Below are 19,961 nucleotides of genomic sequence, written 5' to 3'. Positions count from 1 at the left end.
AAACTGATACTCCTGCAATTTTCCTTCCAAAGAAATGATAGATCTGCTGCTTCACAAAATCAGTTAGCATTGGAAGGGACCTCTGGGACATCATCCAATACAATCCCCCTGGCAAGACAGGGTCACCTGGAACAGGTGGCACAGGAATGTCTTCAGAGAGGGAGACTCCATGATCTCACTGGGCAGCTGTTCCAGGGTTCTGCTACCCTCAATGCAAAGTTCTTTCTCATGTTGAGGTGGAACTTCTTGTATTTTAGTTTATGACCATCGGTCCTTGTCCTGTCACTGGGCACCAATGAAAAGACTCTGGCACCATCCCCTTGGCACCTGGTTTTGGGATATTTATATGCATTAGTGAGACCCCTCTCATTCTTCCCTTCTGTAGATCTAGACTGAACAGCCCCAGCTTCCATATCTCTCCTCGTAAGAGAGATGCTCCAGACATCTAATAATCTTTGTGATGAATACTATCTCCAGTAGCTCCTTTCTCATGCTGAGGGAGCCCAGAATTGGACACAGCACTGCACATGGGGCCTCAATTCTTTGGGACGATGTGCAGTCCGCTCTACCCCGCCTTTCCCACGGCCCACTCCCGCTCTTTCCCCGCCGCCCGCAGTCCCCGGCCCGCTCCCCGCTCCTGGCCGGACGAGACTCTCCGGTCCCGGAGTCCGCGTCCCCGCCGGGCTCCGCTGTGCCCCGGCCGCGGCAGGGGGAGCTCCGCGCCGGCCCCGGGGCTGCGGCGGGCCGCGGGCGCCCCCTACCGGGCTCTGCGCTGCCGCCGCCGCATCCGGGGCTCCGTGCGGCGAGTGACGTAAAGCTATAAAGGCCCGCAGTGCCTTTGTTCGCCCCCATTGCGCAGTTGCAGATCGGCGCGGCTGGAGGTGAGCGCGGCTGCGGGCTAGGGCTCTGCGGGCGGCACCGCGGGGTTCTGCGGGGACCAGAGGCGAAAGGTCCGCGGGGTGAGGGCTGCGTGGCGCGCCGCTCGTGGCGGAGTGGAGGTACGGCGGAGCCAGGTTCGGTCCGCAATCCCTCCCTGCCCGGCTCCGGTTAGGACGTCGGGACTGGCGCGGTTGCGGTGGGGCGAGGAGGGTCCCGGCGGCGTGAGGCGCGGTGTCCGCCATTTTAGGTGCGGGAGTTCCTCACACCCCGGAGGAGGGCGAGGGGGCCCCGGCGGGAGCGCCGCGCCGATGTGTCCGGCCGGGGCTGAGTCGCGCGGTGGGTGAGCGCCGAGGAGGCCGCCGGGCGCGGGGCCGGAGCGGAGCCGCTGCCAGAAGTGGCCGCCATTTTGTGGCGGTGGCTGAGCCCGCGGAGGGTCCGACACCCCCCCGCTCGCCGTGCCCCGGAGCGCGGCTCAACCCGGGTCCCGTGCGGCCCGGCCCGGGCCCGCCGCGCCTCCCCCGGGAGTGCTTTGTCCGCGCCCCCGTGTGTGCCGGAGCTGGCGCGGGCCTTCCCGCCGTCGCGCTGGAGACACGCGGGTTCCACAGGCGCCCGGCGGCCTGCCAGGCACCGAGAGATTTGGCTTTGTCTTCGGCTCTTGGGCTTTTTTCTTTGTAAGCTCTCCCGTCCCCGCGGCTCTAGCTGTGACATTGCTGTGTAGAGCTGTAGTGGTGGTCTGGTGTGTCTGTTCAGTCTCACGTGTTATGTAGGCCAGGACTCCAGCATAGGCTCCATGTAGATAGTACAAAGAATGAGCTTAGTTTAGAAGTACTGACTGAAGATGCTTTGAAGAGTTAATAATTTTGTATTACTTCGACATATTAAGTAAATTACTTGAAATGTCCGGGATTTAAAGGAAAGCTGTGCTAGGATTGCAGTCTAGGACAAAAAGAACAGCACTTCTGGAAGAGTTTTCATAGTCACCAATATTGCTTCATTTTAGCAGTGCTTTATTCCACTATTCAAAGTTCTATTTAATATCTTTGAAACACACTATATAATGTGAAAAAGTAGCTGTTAATACTGTTTTCAGTTGCTTCCATTACAAAAAGCTGCAGTTACTTAATGTTTTTTATACCTCATATTTCTTTTTCTTTCCGAGGAAAATTTGCTTGTACTTCTGAGGACAGAAGCAATTGATTATATACCGTGAAGTCTCTATTGCAGTTTGATGTTTTGTTAATAACAGCCTCATTCTTTTTAGTAGGTCATTCACAGAATCAAAATGGTTGAAGCAGATCGTCCTGGGAAGCTGTTCATTGGGGGTCTGAACACAGAGACTAATGAGAAAGCCCTTGAGGCTGTATTTGGCAAATATGGACGCATTGTGGAAGGTAAAGATGATTTTTCTTGAAATAATAATACTAAAAACCAAACAGCAATATAGCTATGATGACTTTTTTTTTGCGTTGATCATCTGAAATGATGGCGCTTACTTGTCCTCTAAGAAGTTCTGAGCTTAAAAGGTTAAATAAAGGTTAAGTGATCCTTACAGGGAATTACAGGAAAGGCTGATGTGGCTTTGTTTCTGCAGTCCTTTTGATGAAAGATCGGGAAACAAACAAGTCCAGAGGATTCGCGTTTGTCACGTTTGAGAGTCCAGCAGATGCAAAGGATGCTGCCAGAGATATGAATGGAAAGGTAGGAATTCAGACCAATTATATGTTGCATTTGGTACTGACCAGGACAATTAATCTTTGGGGTAAATCAGCTGGTAATGAAAGTCGGAAAGAGAATGGATTAGAAGATCATGGAGACAAGTTGTAACTTTGAATTTGATGGAATGTCTCTGTCTCCATGAAGCTGAAATCTGTTTCTCCTTTTCGTGGATTTGCTAATAGAAAATGAAGTCTGGCTGGCAGTCAGCTACACTCTCTTTCTTATTGTTCCTTAATCAGTGATGGAGGGTTTTTCAGCAATCAGCTCTTCATTGTTGCATGTTTCAATAATGATTTTTGGATTGGATTTTTCTTTTGATTATGTTTGAATGCAGTACTGTGTAAATTACACTTCAGGGAAGTGACTTACCTGAAAATTATTAACGGTTCCCTTAACATGGGTTGACTGTGACTTCCCTTGAGTGCTGGAGAATTGAAGAGGTATCTGGTATTCTGTGGATAATCTACATTTGTGACTTGCATCATTGATCTGCTTGGTGTGTGTGAGGGGCATCTTTCCAGTTAATGTGCAATAGCTTTGCAGTTAGCTGACAACCGAGTTTGTTCGTTTACATCCTAAAATGCAGTGGTCTAGCTTTAAGAGAAATCAGAGTGAAGTTTTTAAAAATAAAAATGCAGGAATTTGCAGTGCAAGTTCCAAGATAATGCCAGGATAGTTTGTCAAATAATTGTAGGCTGCTGTAATCTCTAGCTGTTGTAGCATGTGTTTGAAGAGGTAGGTGTAAGTCGGCTATTTTTTGGTCGACAGCTGCTTATCTTCATAGAGGTGCTGTCTCTTCAGGCAATGAAAGCCATCTTCGGTCACTTGAATTGCAGACTCTGGTTTTCCATGTATTATCTGAGTGGTTGTGTTGAGGTCACGCTGCACTGGCCTTGTAAGCAGTGTCTCTTGAGATGCCATTTGAGAAAAGTGAAGAAACATCGAGTGACTGTGATTGACACTCGGGATTTTAATATGTTTGTCTTGTTAGTATAAGAAGTTGAAGTGAAAGAAAAACATCAGTTACTTCAGTCAGTAAGTAAAGCAACTTTAGGAGTAAGAAAATGAGCTTGATGTAGTGTTCATGAACACAAATAGTAAAACCTCTTGTATTCATGTTACAGCAGGCTATGTGTTATAGGATAGTGGTTTTCTACTCCATGTACTGATGTTTCTGGGTGCTTCAAGACAACCTTATCACAATTAGAGTTACTTTCTTTGAAGATTTCCTTTTTAAACAAGCTAGTAGTTTTGTCAAGGCAGAGAGTGACAAATTCAGGTGATGTTCTTTCTGTACCAGCCTAAACTTCTGTCAAGGTGCTCCTTTTATTGAATTTTATTTCTCCACTGTCTAGTTTTCCACAATTCTGAAGACTTGTTTACTGCCGTGCTTAAATACTTTATTTTCTCTGAACGGTCATTGAACCCTCACGTAAGGTAATTTCAAGGACCAATAACGTAATTGTCAGACTGAAAGGAATTCAGTCAGTAATCTGCATGTTTGTGGAGTGCAGCTTGCAAATCAAAATCCCTGTGAAAATAATCACCACCTGGTCTATATCTTGAATGTTGTGGCATGTGTTTGGTCACATTGGAAACGTTTGGGAGAGTACTGCTTGATAAAGTAGCTAAATGAGACAATGTTTTGGCTGAGGTTATGTCTGCTTGTTTTGGAATGCACAATCTGCATTACTGTCAATAAATGCTAGAAAGGACGGCCCTTGTGGATCATCGTTTTCATGGCTTTGTTTTCACTACAAATCTGGAAGTACCTTCATCTGCTTTGAAATTAGAGCAGCAAGTAGTGTTTGAAAATAACATCCTCTAATGGAATTTGGCCTAGAACGTCCTCTGGTTCAGCTTGCTTTGACCCATGGGTATGAAAGATATTCATGAGGTGGTCTCTTATTCTCATCTTCAGAAAGCCTTCTGAACAACAGGTACTGCTTGTATTCCTAAAAGATTCTGCATTCAAGGTCTGGGGAAGAGCAGGCCCAACCCTAACTATTTGAGGCCTGGTATGAGAAGAGATAAGTGTCATAAATCACAACTTGAAGGTTTCTTTGTCTGTTTGAAAAAGATGAATTGGAGCATTCTTGAGATTTTAATGCACTTGAGAAGCAGCAGCAGAAGCACTGTGCAGACTGCAGTTCAAGCAGTCTGTGAGGAGTTAGGTGATCTGTCTGGTCGGGGGAAGAGCTCTGCATTGTCCGTCTGTTGCTCATTCTGTCATCCCAAAAGAATTTGAAATTGTAGCCAGTGGAAGAGGCTGACTGCAGTAAATTCTGCAAGAATGAATTTGCATTTGATTTTTTTATTTTGCAAATGTTTATGAAAACTTGTCCAGAGTTTTGCCTCTATTTGGGTGAGGGGTAATATCCGAACAACTGTGTTTCACTCTCTACTGGGACAAGCATAGACTACTCAAAGCTTGCTTGTTGAAGGTGAATTTGTCCTGCAGAAAGAGATCAGGAAATAATTATTTTAGAGCTGGGATGGAGATTTCTCACTTCCGTTACTTTGTCTTCTGAACTGAATCAATGCTATCCTGTCTGAGCAGAGCAAAAGAAATGTAGAAGTACTTTATAACAGCTTACAAGCCTTCCTGTAATGTAGAAGAGTCTACATTCATGACAGTCAAGTCTACATCCTGATGCTACAAAATGCACAAGCTTACCTGGACATAAATGTGGATACTTCCGGCTCTGTAGTGGTTGTTCTCATGATCTTTTGATTCTGTGTCCTTAAGATGAAATGGATAATTAAAGAGAGGATATGACCTTAGGCAAAAGATCAGGACAAACCAAAGATTTAATTCCACTGTAGACCTGCCAAGCCTGCTGGTCTATGTTAAGAGGATGGAAGCAGATGCTACAACTCCTACAGTGTAAACTGTACTCAAAACTACACAAGGTTGTCTCACTGTAATTTACAGAAATGCCTCCTGTTCTTTGGTGAAGAAGTGATAACAATGTACAGAAGCTTGGCCTCTTAAGAAATGGATCTTCATTTATTGGATATATGTGGTAAAAGGAAACTCACTTAATGTTTCATCAAGGAAGATGGAGAAATGGAGTCATTGCAGCATCAACAGTGAAGTGGTCCATGGAAGAGGAAAGCCCTGTGTGTTGTTAGGACCAGCTTTGTGCAAGTTATTGTAACAGTTCTTTGAAGTACTTAATTTCTTGCCCCACTCCCAAAGTTATGCAAATTTCATTCATCTTTTCTGTTGAAATGTGGAACAGTTTGCAGGATAGTTCTCTCTCTAATTGTGTTAGGTTAAAGTTCCCTGGCTCACTTTACAAATCTGTACAGATTATTCATTCTACACATAGGAGACTTTGATTGCCAAACTATTATTGTCTTAAATTACTTGTAGCTTAAATTACTTGCATTCTTTTTAGCACCAGGGTGACTTTATTTTTCTGGTGCTTGTATCATATAAAAAATGCTTATATAACACTCTGAATCAAGGTTATTAAAACAAACTAATGAGTGTTCATGTTGACAGCTTGTGCTTTGAGCTCATTGAAGAAACTTCCTTATTCTGAGATGGGTTGTGTGACTTATGTTTGGTGAAATAAGACCTTTGTTTGAGCTAAGAAACCATAAAATGTCCCCTCTGCTTTGAAACTGGACTAACTTGGACAAATATTTTCTGGTTAGCAAAAAAAAATGTTCTCTTACCTAGTGAAAGGTCTTTCTGGACCTATGGAATAGCTTTTTAAGACTACTTTTGTAAAGCAATCTGCAAAGAAACTATCTTTTGCCAAGGTAAGATGCATAAGTGCAAGGCAGAAGAAAATAGGAGGAGAAATTACAAGGCAAACCTCCTACATAACAGAAGTGAAAGAACTTTAACCTGGCATCCAGGTTTTCAGAACCCATGCTTAGCAGAGGGGGACAGTGTTTGCTTTCCGAACTTAAAAAAAGCTGTCATGAATCTGCCATGAAATTGAGGACAGCAGTGGCCATAGCAAAGCTTAAGGCTTCAGGCCCACTGTTCCTGCTTGAGAAGGATGAAATTGAGATATTAATTATGATGGCAAATCAATATGATGCAAACTGACAAGTTCCAGTCATTAGAGTGAGTAATGCTCACTCCTGGGATATTTCAGTTTGTTATGCCAAGAGGCCTTTTAAGAAACCTTTCATAAGTAAAATATTTCATTAAGTCAAAGCCAAGACCAATATGATTTTGGTGGTATTCCTTACTTTTTTTTCCCTCAAAATGGGTTAAGTTGGACCTGTGTATGTATACACACAGGTTTTCAAACAGTCACTACAACTCTGTGAGGTAGCAAAATACATGAACTACTGCAGTGAATTTTCAGAGAGCTGGATTTTGATAGAGAACAAAAAATATTCAGTACTTCAGTAAAATTCTATTAGCAATGCAGATTAAGACATTACTAGCAGTCATGTTTGAGTTCATTTATTGCAGCAAAGTGCAATGAACACCACTTTCTGCTTGATAATGAACTAGTTGTCATGGCAGAGTTAAATATTTAACTGCTAAAAAAGGCAAATAAACCATGTTTGCCAGGATAGGCGTGAAGTAACCTAATTTTTTGGTTCTGCTGTAATATCCAAACGTGGTGTTTAAAGATCATACAGAAATGTGATGATCTAGGTTAAATTACTCAACATGTACCACTTGCTCATGTTTGAGGTATATTAGTTGTATGCAGAGTTCCTGGTATTGGAGGTCTATATTCCAGAAAAAAGCTTCTACCATTTTCATACCACAAAAAAAAAAAAAAAAAAACCAAACCTAAAAAAACCCCAAAACAAACAAACAAAAAAAACAACAACAAATGACCACACACCAGAACCCACAAACAAAAATACCCCAACCACAAAGCACCTTCCCTGTGGAGAAGCAAGTAATAGAGTAAGTTGTGCCAGTCATCTTGATTGAAAACCCAGCTTGAAACTCTAGAAAAAGGGTGAATTGTCATACTCAGTCTGCTGTGTAGATGCTGAAATAACTTCTAAGTACTTCAGTGATCACCGTTTTATCAGGACGTCAAGAAAATGTGCTAAACGGCCTCCCCATTGCCAGAAATCCTGACTGAAGCTAAGTTACCTTCAGCTTAATCTTGTAACTACAGGTGCACTACTAGTTTGGTACAAAAGTACATGGCAATTGAAAGTAAATTGTAGATCATATATCATGTTTCATTTACAGAATAAATGACGTGGGGCTGCCGTAATCATTGGACACTTGTGTTTTCACTGAAAGTCCTTTCTGATGCTGCTCTGTGGTTTTTTTGCCATCAATACCACAAGAATGAAGTACTGTAGAAATTGAAATTAGGCCCAACATGCTGCTGAGTACTTGGGGACTAATACGGAAGACTGAAATCAGTTCTAGAGTTGCTCTAACTTATAAAATGGAAGCCCTATAATAGTGAAGCAAGAGGGGCTTGATTTAAGAAATACAAACATGACTGAGCAGTAAGTAAAGCAGCTTCTTCTTTAGTCATTAGATGGGAAGGCAATTAAAGTGGAACAAGCAACCAAGCCATCCTTTGAAAGTGGTGGTAGGCGTGGGCCGCCACCCCCTCCCCGAAGCAGAGGTCCTCCCAGGGGCCTTAGAGGCGCAAGAGGCGGAAGTGGCGCGAGAGGACCACCTTCAAGAGGGAGTCACTTGGGTATGTATTGACCTCTCTCATTATACACTTCGACAACACAAGACAATCCCATTGGAAGATGACAATAATCCTACTGGAAAAAAAAAAAAAAGTCAAACACCTGAATAGTGCACTCCTTGTTCTTTATTAAAATGATGAAATATGATCTCGGCAGTTTAGTCAAATTTTTGATTAGGCAAGTACACCTTAAGAAAAGGCTTTCAAATGTGAAGATTCCTTTCTACAACTAACACTCCACTTGACTTTTTGCCTATGAAAGAAAAGCAGAACTCCTGCCTTGCACGTGAGAAAGGAAGCTTTCTGGTATTCAAGTTGAAAAAGTGATTCTCTACCACCAGGGAAAGGGAACTGCCTTTCATTCTTAATAGCAAGAAGTCTAAACTGAGAAAATTGTAGGGCTGGTCCTTCCAGATCAGAGTGAGAGTTAGGGTAGCTAAACCTTGTTTGTTGAGCTGAAGCTCTCTAAAGTGTAAGCATAGTATGTTACTTGATACTGGATATTCATTAAGATACAACTATTTATTCAGACTTTTCAGTATCAAAATAAAACTCAGTTAAAAGAACTAGCAAGCAGTGCCTGAGGTGTAACAGTAAAAGCTGTAATGCAGGAAAAAAACCCCTGGAAATAGTGAAACTTCTGTCTTGAAGAGTCTGTATAGTAGGTTCTGCAGACTCGGTAGTACCTCTATTCCCTCTCTGTAGGCTCTTCTCTAGTACATCTTCCCAGGTGTATCTTGTCTTCTGAGAACAGTAACTTGTTAAACCTTTAAGCTGTGACTGATTCCAGGTATCAGCTAGCTGTCTTTTTCCCTTGTGTCACACCCTGTAGCTTTTGGCTAAGTTCTAAAAGACAGTTGTTGACAGGAATTTAGGCTGTGGAAATTTTGACTCAGTTCTGCCAGTAGCATTTAATAGTGGCTAGAAGACAAGAGAAAGCTCTGAGGTCTAGTTTTAGAGGTTTACTCTTGATCATGTAGTGGTAATAATGGCACCTTTAGGTTGTCGTAGTTCAGGCCTTAGGATAATGCAGGTGAATATCACAGAAATAATAATTGATTAATGGCTTGTCCTTCTAGGGTCTTCTCGGGGGCCACTTCCCATGAAGAGAGGTCCACCTCCACGAAGTGGAGGCCCTCCACCTAAGAGATCTGCACCTTCAGGACCAGTGCGTAGCAGTAGTATGGGAGGAAGAGGTAAGGACCTCCTGACTAAATTAATTGCTTGGTCAGCTGTAGCACCTTAGTCTTCCCTTAGGATCTGGTACAAATCATTGATTCTAACTTCGGTCTGCTGTGGGATAGTGTATTGTTTTTCTAATCTTTGGTTCCTTTCATAGCAATATAATTTTGTGTAGCTGTTGGGAGCAGTTTGGTGCAATTTGAAAATGTTTCTTCTAGTGTTGCTTTAAAACAGTACAAGCAGAAATATAAAGTAGTCTAAATATGGCCTCCAGAGATACTATCAAATTGCTTCAAACTATTTAGTATCACTTGTCTTGAGTGTTCTGCATGACTAAATGCTAATTAAATGGACTGTTTCTCTGAAGCTCCTGTGTCACGTGGAAGAGATGGTTACGGTGGTCCCCCGCGCAGAGAGCCAATGCCGTCACGGAGAGATGTCTACATGTCTCCAAGAGACGATGGCTATAGCACTAAAGACGGGTAAATTCTCACACTGCTCTAGTTTAGTGAAGTGGCTTTTGTTCGGAGAAGGATCTTGATTCTGTTGTAGGACGTATGGCTAACATCTCTTTTTTTTTTTTTTGCTCTCCATAGTTATTCAAGCAGAGATTATCCCAGTTCCAGGGATACCCGGGACTACGCACCACCTCCCCGAGACTATGCGTATCGTGATTATGGTCATTCCAGTTCACGTGATGAATACCCCTCCAGGGGATACAGGTACCTACTGCTAGAGTTTTCTCCCCGTCATTTTATTCTTGCTGTGATGTTAGTGATTTGTACTAAGTCTTAGTAGTCTTTCCTCCTATAGTGATCGTGATGGGTACGGTGGTGGACGTGACAGAGACTACTCAGATCATCCAAGTGGAGGCTCCTACAGAGATTCATATGAGAGTTACGGTAAGAATCCATTCTGAGGATCATGTAAATGTACAGGTGTATAAAATCTGACTTTGACTGGGTTGCTTGTGTTTTAGGGGGAAGTGGCACACTTTTTTTTTTTTCCCCTACAGTGAAAGTGCAGTTGTTGGTTATCATTTGATCATCTTGTTAAATAAACTATAAGATAAAGAAGCAAAGTCTACAGTTCAGAAAGACAGCTGTCTCTGGAAAATATGGCTGAATTTCTTCTCTAAAATAACAAACTGTTCTGGAATATCCAGTTAAAGAGCCTGCCTGAATAAACAAACACCGTCTTCATTCCTTCAGAGTCTTTAAATCCACTCACTGCCTGATACGCAATCCCCACTTAAAATACCATTAGTGTAGCAGATTATATTAAGATCATCTCAATACATATAAAAGAGTAGCAGTAAACATTTTAATACAGCAATTCTGTAAATTCAGATTTGAAATTGTTCTATATAACTTATGGTGTTGCCATATTACCTGACCGTTGACCCTGCAGGTAACTCACGTAGTGCTCCACCTGCTCGAGGGCCCCCGCCATCATATGGTGGAAGCAGTCGCTATGATGATTACGGCAGCACACGAGATGGATATGGAAGCCGAGAAAGTTACTCAAGCAGCAGAAGTGATGTCTACTCAAGTGGCCGTGATCGTGTTGGAAGACAAGACAGGGGTCTTCCCCCGTCCATGGAAAGGGGCTATCCACCTCCTCGGGATTCTTACAGTAGTTCAAGCCGCGGGGCACCCAGAGGTGGTGGCCGTGGTGGAAGCAGATCCGATAGAGGTGGAGGCAGAAGCAGATACTAAAAACACTCTTAAATTTTTGGACCAAGACAGATAATTTCTCAAATGTGGAAGCTGTTCTATCTTTACTACCAGAGGACTACTAAAAGGAAAAGTTGTTTTTAACCTTTTTTTATTGTTGCCTGTTAAGTTTTCCCCTCCATGACTTTTATGCTTTTGTGAGAAAAAGTTAAAACAATGTTTAATATCATTTCAAAATTGTTAACATTTCTTTCACAAAGCAGATGTTAAATGTAAAAGCTTGAGCTGTGTACTAGTGTTGTAATTTTCAAAGTAAAGTTTCCCTGAAATGCCACACTTCCATCTGATTTTCGTCATGAATGGAGCAAGCTGTTCTTAAGAACTTCTGCACAACATCCAACCATCTAACATGGAGATGGATTGCTCTACATGTTCAGCATCTCATTCTGAAAGTGTTGCTTTGATTTGGAGGGTGGTGGGGATGATTCCACATAAAGCTCAGTTGTGCCTAGAATTTGAAGTCACAGTATTCCCAGTACAAAATGCCTTCAGATCCTTGTATAAAGAAAAATAGAGGATTTCATTCACTTTAACCGAAAAAGCAAGTGGATAATACTATATTCTGCCTTCCTACTTTTTCATGGGGAGTTTAAAATCTCCCCTGCAAAAAAAATCATGTTCATGTAGGTCAGCTACAAAATACTGTTTAAAAAAACAACAAACCACAACCCATTGACCAATTCCATCAAAGAAGCTGCAAAACGATGCTTACTCATACTGTTTCAAATTTTTGCAACTCTGTAGTGTTTCACTTTTAAAGGAACATCTTTGATTCCAAAGGAGAAAAGATAAGCAAAGAAGTCTTTCTCTCCAACTTCTCAAAGGCTTATGGCTTCCTAAAATAAGTGAATCTTTCAGCATTCCACAGCTGATTAAGAGCATCAAATGCCTGTGAAACAGCAAAGATGGTAAGCAAAGCAAACTAGTTTTTCAGTCTAAGTCAAAATTGAAACAAGTTACCTTCTTCTAATACAGTAAGACAAACTGCATGTTGTGGCAATGGAAGTGCTAGATTAAAGAAAAAAAGAGGAAAAGAAATTCCCCAATACATTAGAAAAACTCCAAATTCAGCAAATCTTGAATAAAAGCATTTATGGCACCAGTTTTAAAACTAAAGCTGTAGTGCAGCTCACTGTAGACAGAATATTGCCATCTAGGGTGGGGAGGGGGTATTTTGTGACCAGTGAAGATGCTTAAAGAGGCTGCATATACAGCATATTAACAAAATTAATAAAAGACTTGTGACATCAGGAATTGGTTTAGATTGACAAATACCAGCTCAGCTATCAGGAGTTGGAAGGAAGAAATGCAAACTTGAGGTCTAGTAGGATGCTTAACTCAGTTTAGTTTGACACTGTGTTGCAGGGATACCCAGTACGTGTGGCAGAGCCTGTGGCAAGTTGTTACAACTGGGGTAAAGCCATGAAGTTCAAAAGATAATCTTGAATATAGTAAACATGAAGACCTCCAACTAAAAAAAAACAAAAAACAAACCCACAAACCCAAAACCTTTGTACTACTGTTTAGTCCTCAATAAATTTTGTTGTTCAACTTATGGATTTAACATGGCAGTGCACCTTTGAAAAGGAATGCGAATTCCATAAGCCGTGCAACCTCTCTCTAAGCCATTCCAGTCCATTCCAAGCCAATGAGTCCTCCACCATTTAAAGAAGTAGTAAAAACTTGCAACTGAATAATCTGCAAACTGAACTTGTGCTATTGTTTTGGAATGGGGCAATTACTGTAGGTGGTTAACTTGTGCTGTAAAACATATTTTTCTCAATTTGTTGAGAAATTTGTTGTATCTTCTCTTAATTGCAGGCGGATAACTTCTAGAAGATACCGCTGAAATAATGCTGGTTCATCTGTGTTGATGGCAGACGTGAGTGGTGCCTGTACCAATACGTAAGGTAAGTGTTAGAGCAGTGTAATAGCTGCAAGGAAGTTTCCTAGTTGTTGTGTTCGTAGGTTTCAATGGATGTTCTTCATGGCTGCTGTTTTTGATTTCTGTTTAAATTTTGGAGGAGAAGGGTTACAAAGGCTTTGTAAACTAGCCAGGTTAGGAAGGGAAGCAAGACGCTACTTACCTGCAAGAACGGGGCCAATTTGGGTACAGCTAAAGAAAAACATGTTTACAACTGCACTTCGAGTCATGTGGCAGAAAGTGTTAAGTATGAATTTTTGTAAGAGCAGGCCATAAAAATCAGCGTTGTAATAATAATTGTCAGTATAGACATTTAATCGGTTTTCTTAAATGTGTAGGATGAGCAATTAGACCGAGTATAATCTTGGATTAGGAATTGATCTCTGCAGAGGTCCTGGGATTAAGTTGCAGACTTCAGACAGCTCCAGAATGGTTTAAGACTATAGAACAGTTGTGTTTTGTGGCTCTGAAGCCTACTCTATTAAAATTACTTTTCAAGAAGATTCAAGAGCCGCTGCCTTCAGCTTTTATCTGAAAGTATGTCTTTCTCCTGTTTCTCTGGAAACTCATAAGGAAAAAGTGGTAGTGGCTGTCATACTAATCATCTTCCTGGAAAATAAAATTTCTCTACCTAATAATGTTTAGTAAAAAAGTGGAAATAATTTATACTTTGTGCAGAATTTGATAAAATCTAGTACAGATTAAAGGATAAGAACACCTGTCTTTTCTGAGAGAAGCATTTATTTGAAGAAGTATGTGTACCCCTTTATGTAATTCTTTACTGAGTCTGTAAATGTAAGAACCTATTTTGTTGTTAGTTTCAAATTCTACTCTCAAGAACCAACTTTAAAATGGCAAAAAAAGAAAAAAGCTGTAGTGTAACCAAGTACAGTTAGTTTCTCTGACAGCACTATTACCAGGGAGGTCCTGTCTTGTGGGAAGGATAGGTTCTGTTTACTGTGTGATGTTGGTAGCCTCGATTGGGTTATAATTCATTCTCCTTATAGAGTCTCAGTAACAGCAGCTGAGTAACTGTGCAATGCCCTTGTCAGAATATCCCAGTAATGTTTTATAAATACTCCTGATAAATTCCTCCTGTTACCGTGATAATAAAGGAAAAATACGCTTTGTTTCGGGGTACTGGATTGTGTTTCAGATAAAATGCAGAATCATCACAAGTGTTTTCTGTTCAGGGGATGCATGTAGTTAAGTGAAATAAAAGCTACTGCCCTACCAGCTTTTTATCTTTCTGACACTTGATAAAATTTCGACCAGCAAATGCTGTCCTTGTCTTTGTTTTCCTTTTAAGATGTGACTGTTGAAATAGTTAAATTTGAGTCTTATTAAAAGGACACTTCACAATAGGTGTTTCTAAAGGTTAAGAAAACTTAAACCTTTTTCATTCAAAAATCACTGATGTCACTAGTGCTACTAAAATAGATTAGGGAAATAGGTCTAAAAATAGCATTTCCCCTTCACTCCCCCACCCACCTACAAAAAGCCATCAGGAGTCAGTTTTCAAATTTATAATTTGACACAGATCCATGTCTTGGATCCTCTAATAAGAGACAAAATGCTGTCTTTAATACGCAGTATTCTAGGAGACTTCAAAAGATACTGACAAATCATCGTACAGATTGTGTCAGAACGTTTTAAACTTCGTGTGTGTGCACCTTAATTGTCTCTGTTAGCTGGGAAGCTGAAGCTTAATTATTCTTGACCAGTGAAAAAGCTTCCCTTTAAAAAAATAGTATTATATTAGTATTATATTATATTAGTATTATCCACTTTTTTTAGTGGATCAGTTTAGTAAATCTCTTGTGACCATGTTGTAATGAATACAGGTATTAGAGGCAAAAGCACACTCTCAGCCTTCTCTTCAGCTTCTAAATGTTTCCAGATTCTTAACAGGCATGGTACCCGTGTTAAGGGAGCAGTAAATAGACCTTAACCTGTGGCAAGAAAGGTAATAATAGCCTTGTGGAAAACCAGGTTGTAATTGGAATTGCCAGGTGTTTACCTTTCCTTGGTTGCATGCTGTATTTAATTTATAGTGCATTATTACTTAGAGATTAGTACCAATATGTATACCAATGTATTACAGAACTCCTGAGATTATCAAGAGCTGGTGGGATTTTGTAGTGGGTAGAATTTGAAGGGGGAATACACACAGGAATTGCAGTACTTAGTACCTGCCCTGGAGACGGTGTTATACAAGGAGTGTGAATTAATGCAAGTTGTCCTCAGGGCATTTTGATTATTGTAGTTAGCTATTGATGTGCTTTCATACTGTTGGAACAAATAAAATACAATCCAAATGTATTAATTGTATATATAAATTTAATTCAAGCTAATTTAGCTTTTTTGTCTCTTGGCTTCTGAGTGGATACTAACTTGCATTTCCTTTTTCCAGTTACAGTGGCTAGAAGGTAGCAGTGCAGCAGTGGATATGCATTGGAAAATCGAAGGATAACAAATCACAACTGATACAGCCTGGCATTTGAGTGTAGTGTTGCCCACCATTTTCTAGAGGATTGTGTGGAAGCATTCAGGAGTTGCCTTTTATGGTGGCACTACTGATCTCTTGGACATACCTAAAATTCATGGTGGATGCCAACCACTGCCTGCCATAGCTGGCATCTTCAAACAGTCCAGAGTGAGCTGGCTCATTGCTCATTCACCCTACAGCAGCACAGTACTTGGATTGCCCTTTATGTGTGTGCTTGCCATTTATGCTGATAAGAAGAGCCAAGTTAAACAGATGTGAGCCTTAGTCCTCTTGAATACAGGGGACTTCACCAAGAAATCATGAAAACTTCTGCTATATTACATTAACAGTTTTGTCCCGACCTTCTGGATGAGAAGAGGAGAGTGTTGGTGTACTGAGACAATCAATGTTAGTGATGAATGCCCAGAATAATTAGTATTCTCTATGTACACTGGATGGCACTACATCTCTTGGGAGTAGGTGCTTCCTTCAAAGCTTTGTCTTGATTTTGATGTGTTTTTCTCTTACATACATGTTGATGGGCCAATGTATGTGAGAGGAATCCTTAGGCATTGCTATTTCATGTAGAAAACTCATAAACAATCATGGATAATAAAATTTACACTGACTTTTGTGATAGATATAAACTGATGTCATTTAAACAACCCTCAGTTCATAATGAATAGCTAAAGAAGAAAAAGCATACATTCCTTGTCTACAGATTTAAATCTTTACATTTGGGGTAAGGGTATCACTTTAAACATCAGTAATGGGCTGCAGATTCCAGAAGTAAATCTGTGTAGCAGATTGGTAGAATTGCAGTATTTCTCAGGGCAAATAAATTTACTGTTGACAAGTATTACGGGTTTGGTTTTTTTGTCTGATTAAAAAGAAGAACATGTTTTACTCAGAGAAACTGGGATGGTGGTAAAGATTACTGGTGTTACATCTTGGAAGGTTATTGTTACAAGGTGATCTCGGTATCGCTTCTGCAAGAAGAAGTAACATTCTGTACTATCAGACTCCTTTTTCAGTATTAGCTTGTAGTCTGGAGTGCTGCTGTTCAGGCTGAACTGGATCATCCTACCTAAAGTGTAATGCCAAAATGGCAGCTACTGTAAGATTAGTGCCTGCCTAGAATCCTAATTAATGAGTGTACCCTGATCTGCAGTATTATCTCATGCACAGAGTCAAACTTCGTCATTGAAAGCTACAGTTGAAATGTATCCCTAGATTCTGCAGCAGACAAATACTCCAGTGCTGTTCTTTGCAGTCTTGAGTGTTTTCCCTCTGCTGTAAAAAAAAAAGTGAATGCCTTAATGACTTCGAGAAGAACCGCTCAAAAATTATTCTGAATACGTGGCTGCTGTTCTTACCTTGCTCCTGTCACTGTGCTGGTCTGATGTGTATGCTGCCAGAGTCACTTGGTAGTTGGATATAGGAAAGCCTCCCCCTTTGAGAGTAACACTGTGCTATTTAGTCATCACTGGTATCAATCAGGCTGTAAATAAGTATTTGTAACTAAGTTGACTCTGCAGGAGATGATCGACGAGTCACTTGATTTGTTGCTGTCAGCAAATAGCCAAAGGTGAAGCCTTCCCAAAGACCATAGTAGTTCTGTTCTAGTCACTGGCTAGTCACTGTTCTTTAGTGACTCTACCTTCATACCCTGGGTTTGCCACAGAATTAATTTTGGTGCGGGAGTGGGTAAACAAGCTGGAATGTGTACAGAAAGGACTCTAAAGGATGTGAGGTTGGGATTGAAGTGGCTAATCAAAAACTCCATAAATTTTTGGACTTTGTGAATATCCATATCTGCAGGTCTTTAAAGCAGTTGGTAAGTGTTTAAGATGTGAGAAGTATTTTCATTTAGTTGTAGTTTCAGGCATTAATATCTTCTTGGCTGCAGCAGCTGCATATGAAATCATAAAACTAAACCTGCACATCTATTATACCAAAGGTTTCCTTCAGAGGAGGAAATGGGTGAAGTGCTTTGGTGTTTGGTTTGTAACACTGACTTCAATGAAGCGGGTGTGCAGTTCTCCCCAGTGTTGGAAGTATTTCTCTTTACCTTGGAAAGTGCTGTGTTCTGATGAGGTGACTGAGGTGTCTTCTGTATCCAAATGTGTGTACCCAGTGATAAACGAGCCTTAGTAGTTGTCTTGGCTACCTACAACCTACAGATTTGAAAAAATAATTATGAAAGTGGATACTGTATGTATTTCCTTCTGCAAAACAGTAGTGCTCATGACATCTGAAAAAAAACCCAAAAAATCTGAATTGCCAATTAGTCATAATTTTGAAATATTTTGCACACGTTTGTAAATGTGCCTCACTAAAAAACAGGAGCTGTGATTGAGCTGTAACCCACTTTATTCAGTGCCTGCAGCCGTGTGTTATTAGTATTTATTTCCCACTACAGAGACCTGGAACTGATCCCAAAACCCTCTAAAGGATCAGAATTGTGTCTAACACTAAAAGGACAGTTCTGATTTACTGGTGGCTGTTCAAACAGGTCCGTAGGTAGATCCCAGTACCAGTCATAAGAACTGCAAAGTTGAGGCAAAACCATGCACATTTACAGTGCACGATTTATCCTGCTGCTCTGTTTTTCCCGAGCCTTTAAATCCTAAGTAGTTTGGTAACACTGGGTTCTTGAAAACAGCTGTTTTAAGTAACAGGGTAGGAATTGACTCATAACATTGTAACCAAGAATTCTGGTCTCTAGGATACTTTGTTCCTGTTGGATTGCTTCAAGCCGTGATGCTCCAACTTCCTCAACAGAATTGCTTCGTTTTCCATCTGTTCTGGTGAAAGGACAGTTCTAAAGATGAATGGACTTTTCTGACTTGCTGTGCTAAATAGTGACGGTTAATACTGCCCTGGGCAGGGTGAAAAACTAAAACTACCTTCAGTGGATCCTGAAGTAATCGTAGAAGGGGACATCTTAATAAGACAAGTAAAACAGTTAGGATTTTTATTCTCAGTTTAGGATGACTTAAATTCCTGACCTTTTTGAAGTTATCCAGGTAGTTGTTTTGAGAGACTACCATTTTGGATTATATATGTGGACCTCTACACAACAGTTAAAGAGGAGCATGATTTACACATAGAGTGCATGATCAGATTTTGTTTTCAAAAAATCAGACAATGGAAAATAGAAAACTACTGTAAAAGGCAATTTTAATAACTAGGTTTGCCACATAAAGTTTAAAATTTTTATTTAGCACTACATTCCTCCAAAACATCACTATTGTGAATTCTGTTTTAACACTATAAATACATTGTTATTTATAGTATTAAGTAATTTATGTCTTTGGGCAATAACCTTAAGTTCAGACCAAGTTTACTAGGTGATAGGGTGCCAGCTGCCACAAGGAGGAAGTCCCTGAGATATTTTTTGTGTAATTATTAATATAAAATACTTTCATTTTCAATAATTTTGCAAAGATGTAGTTAACAATCTGCTTTTCCTGCATCCTGCCAAATGTTAGGAATTATTCTAACAACAGTTTTTGACCTTAGAGTAATTTCTTTCAATTCTTAGGATTTGGTTTCAGTACTAAGCAAAAAAAAAAAAAAAAAAAAAAAAAACCAACCAAGTAGTTTCACACTTGAGCTGCAGCAGGAAGATGCAATCACGGATGTGGGTTCCAGTACACTGTTGTACAGGAGAACAGCACTGGTGGCAGAACTCTCCGCCATGAATCCAGAAGAGCAGATTGTGACGTGGCTTATTTCACTAGGAGTCTTAAATTCCCCTAAGAAAATAGTAGATGATCCGGAGGGGTTCCTGAAAACTTCTCTAAAAGATGGAACTGTGCTCTGCAAACTCATTAATCGGCTTCTTCCGGGATCTGCAGAAAAGGTAATGCTTTCTGATGTATTTTGCTACCCTGAGACGAGAGCCCTGCTCAGTGAAACTGCCCTGGGCATTCTGAGGCCCAGTTACTCTGGTAAGAGAGGAGCAAGGAGCTTCAGAGGGAGGTGTTTTACATTTAAGTTTCTAATTGAGAGCCAAGTATGTAGCTCATTTGATTTTGTTGCTACATCCAGAAAAAAAAAAAACCCTGCAAGGCTGCAGTTGGCTCACTTACACATGTTCAGTCAGTGGCAGGAAATACTTGGTCTACCAGAGTTCAGAATATCTTGATTTTGAATAGAAGGCTATCAGTATCAGTATTTATGTAAATATAATTAACTGCAACTGTAAATATATTCACTTTCAAAACTCTTACTGCAACGCGCTTTGTTAGTCAGGAAATGCACTGGAGAAGCAGATTGGAACAGGAATAAGCAAGTAACCCTTGCATCTGTGTCATTTGGTCTGTCTGAAGACCAGTAAATCCATTGGTATTGAAGCCATGTGAATGCCTCCTGTT

The 19,961-nt window shown here is 40.7% G+C and overlaps 2 protein-coding genes and 1 non-coding gene across 12 annotated transcripts in view; all 3 read left to right on the top strand.

The window, feature by feature from the left end:
• The first annotated feature begins 769 nt into the window (after nt 1–769).
• RBMX (RNA binding motif protein X-linked) lies at nt 770–11,441 on the top strand. Of its 9 annotated transcripts, none has more exons than XM_014884993.2 (9): nt 770–881; nt 2,141–2,270; nt 2,471–2,577; nt 8,081–8,252; nt 9,329–9,445; nt 9,799–9,913; nt 10,028–10,153; nt 10,245–10,333; nt 10,842–11,441. In XM_014884993.2, the coding sequence occupies exons 2-9, from the start codon at nt 2,162–2,164 to the stop codon at nt 11,147–11,149; spliced, it is 1,143 nt and encodes a 380-aa protein (XP_014740479.1). In that variant the 5' UTR covers nt 770–881; nt 2,141–2,161; the 3' UTR covers nt 11,150–11,441. The 9 variants fall into 9 exon arrangements, with proteins under 9 accessions (XP_014740479.1, XP_014740476.1, XP_014740477.1 ...); XM_014884990.2 differs by having other exon boundaries at nt 10,230–10,333; XM_014884991.2 differs by having other exon boundaries at nt 807–881; nt 2,144–2,270; nt 10,230–10,333.
• Nucleotides 2,323–2,397, top strand: LOC148222113 (small nucleolar RNA SNORD61). The gene has a single exon (XR_015806938.1). It is a non-coding gene; the product is annotated as a small nucleolar RNA SNORD61 (small nucleolar RNA).
• Nucleotides 11,442–19,262: 7,821 nt separating the features above from the next.
• ARHGEF6 (Rac/Cdc42 guanine nucleotide exchange factor 6) overlaps nt 19,263–19,961 on the top strand; it is a 37,693-nt gene continuing 36,994 nt past the window's right edge. The window contains exon 1 of one of the 2 annotated variants that reach the window (XM_014884985.2): nt 19,263–19,447. In XM_014884985.2, coding sequence (XP_014740471.2) covers nt 19,283–19,447 — 165 coding nt within the window. In that variant the 5' untranslated portion in view covers nt 19,263–19,282. The remainder of the gene's footprint in view (nt 19,448–19,961) is intronic. The other variant, XM_088173043.1, reaches the window with a different exon arrangement.

The sequence above is a fragment of the Sturnus vulgaris genome, chromosome 14 (assembly GCF_052056855.1).
Source record: "Sturnus vulgaris isolate bStuVul1 chromosome 14, bStuVul1.hap1, whole genome shotgun sequence".
Taxonomy (NCBI): domain Eukaryota; kingdom Metazoa; phylum Chordata; class Aves; order Passeriformes; family Sturnidae; genus Sturnus; species Sturnus vulgaris.
Note: the sequence above shows the minus strand (reverse complement) of the source record. Positions and strands in the feature narration are given on the sequence as shown.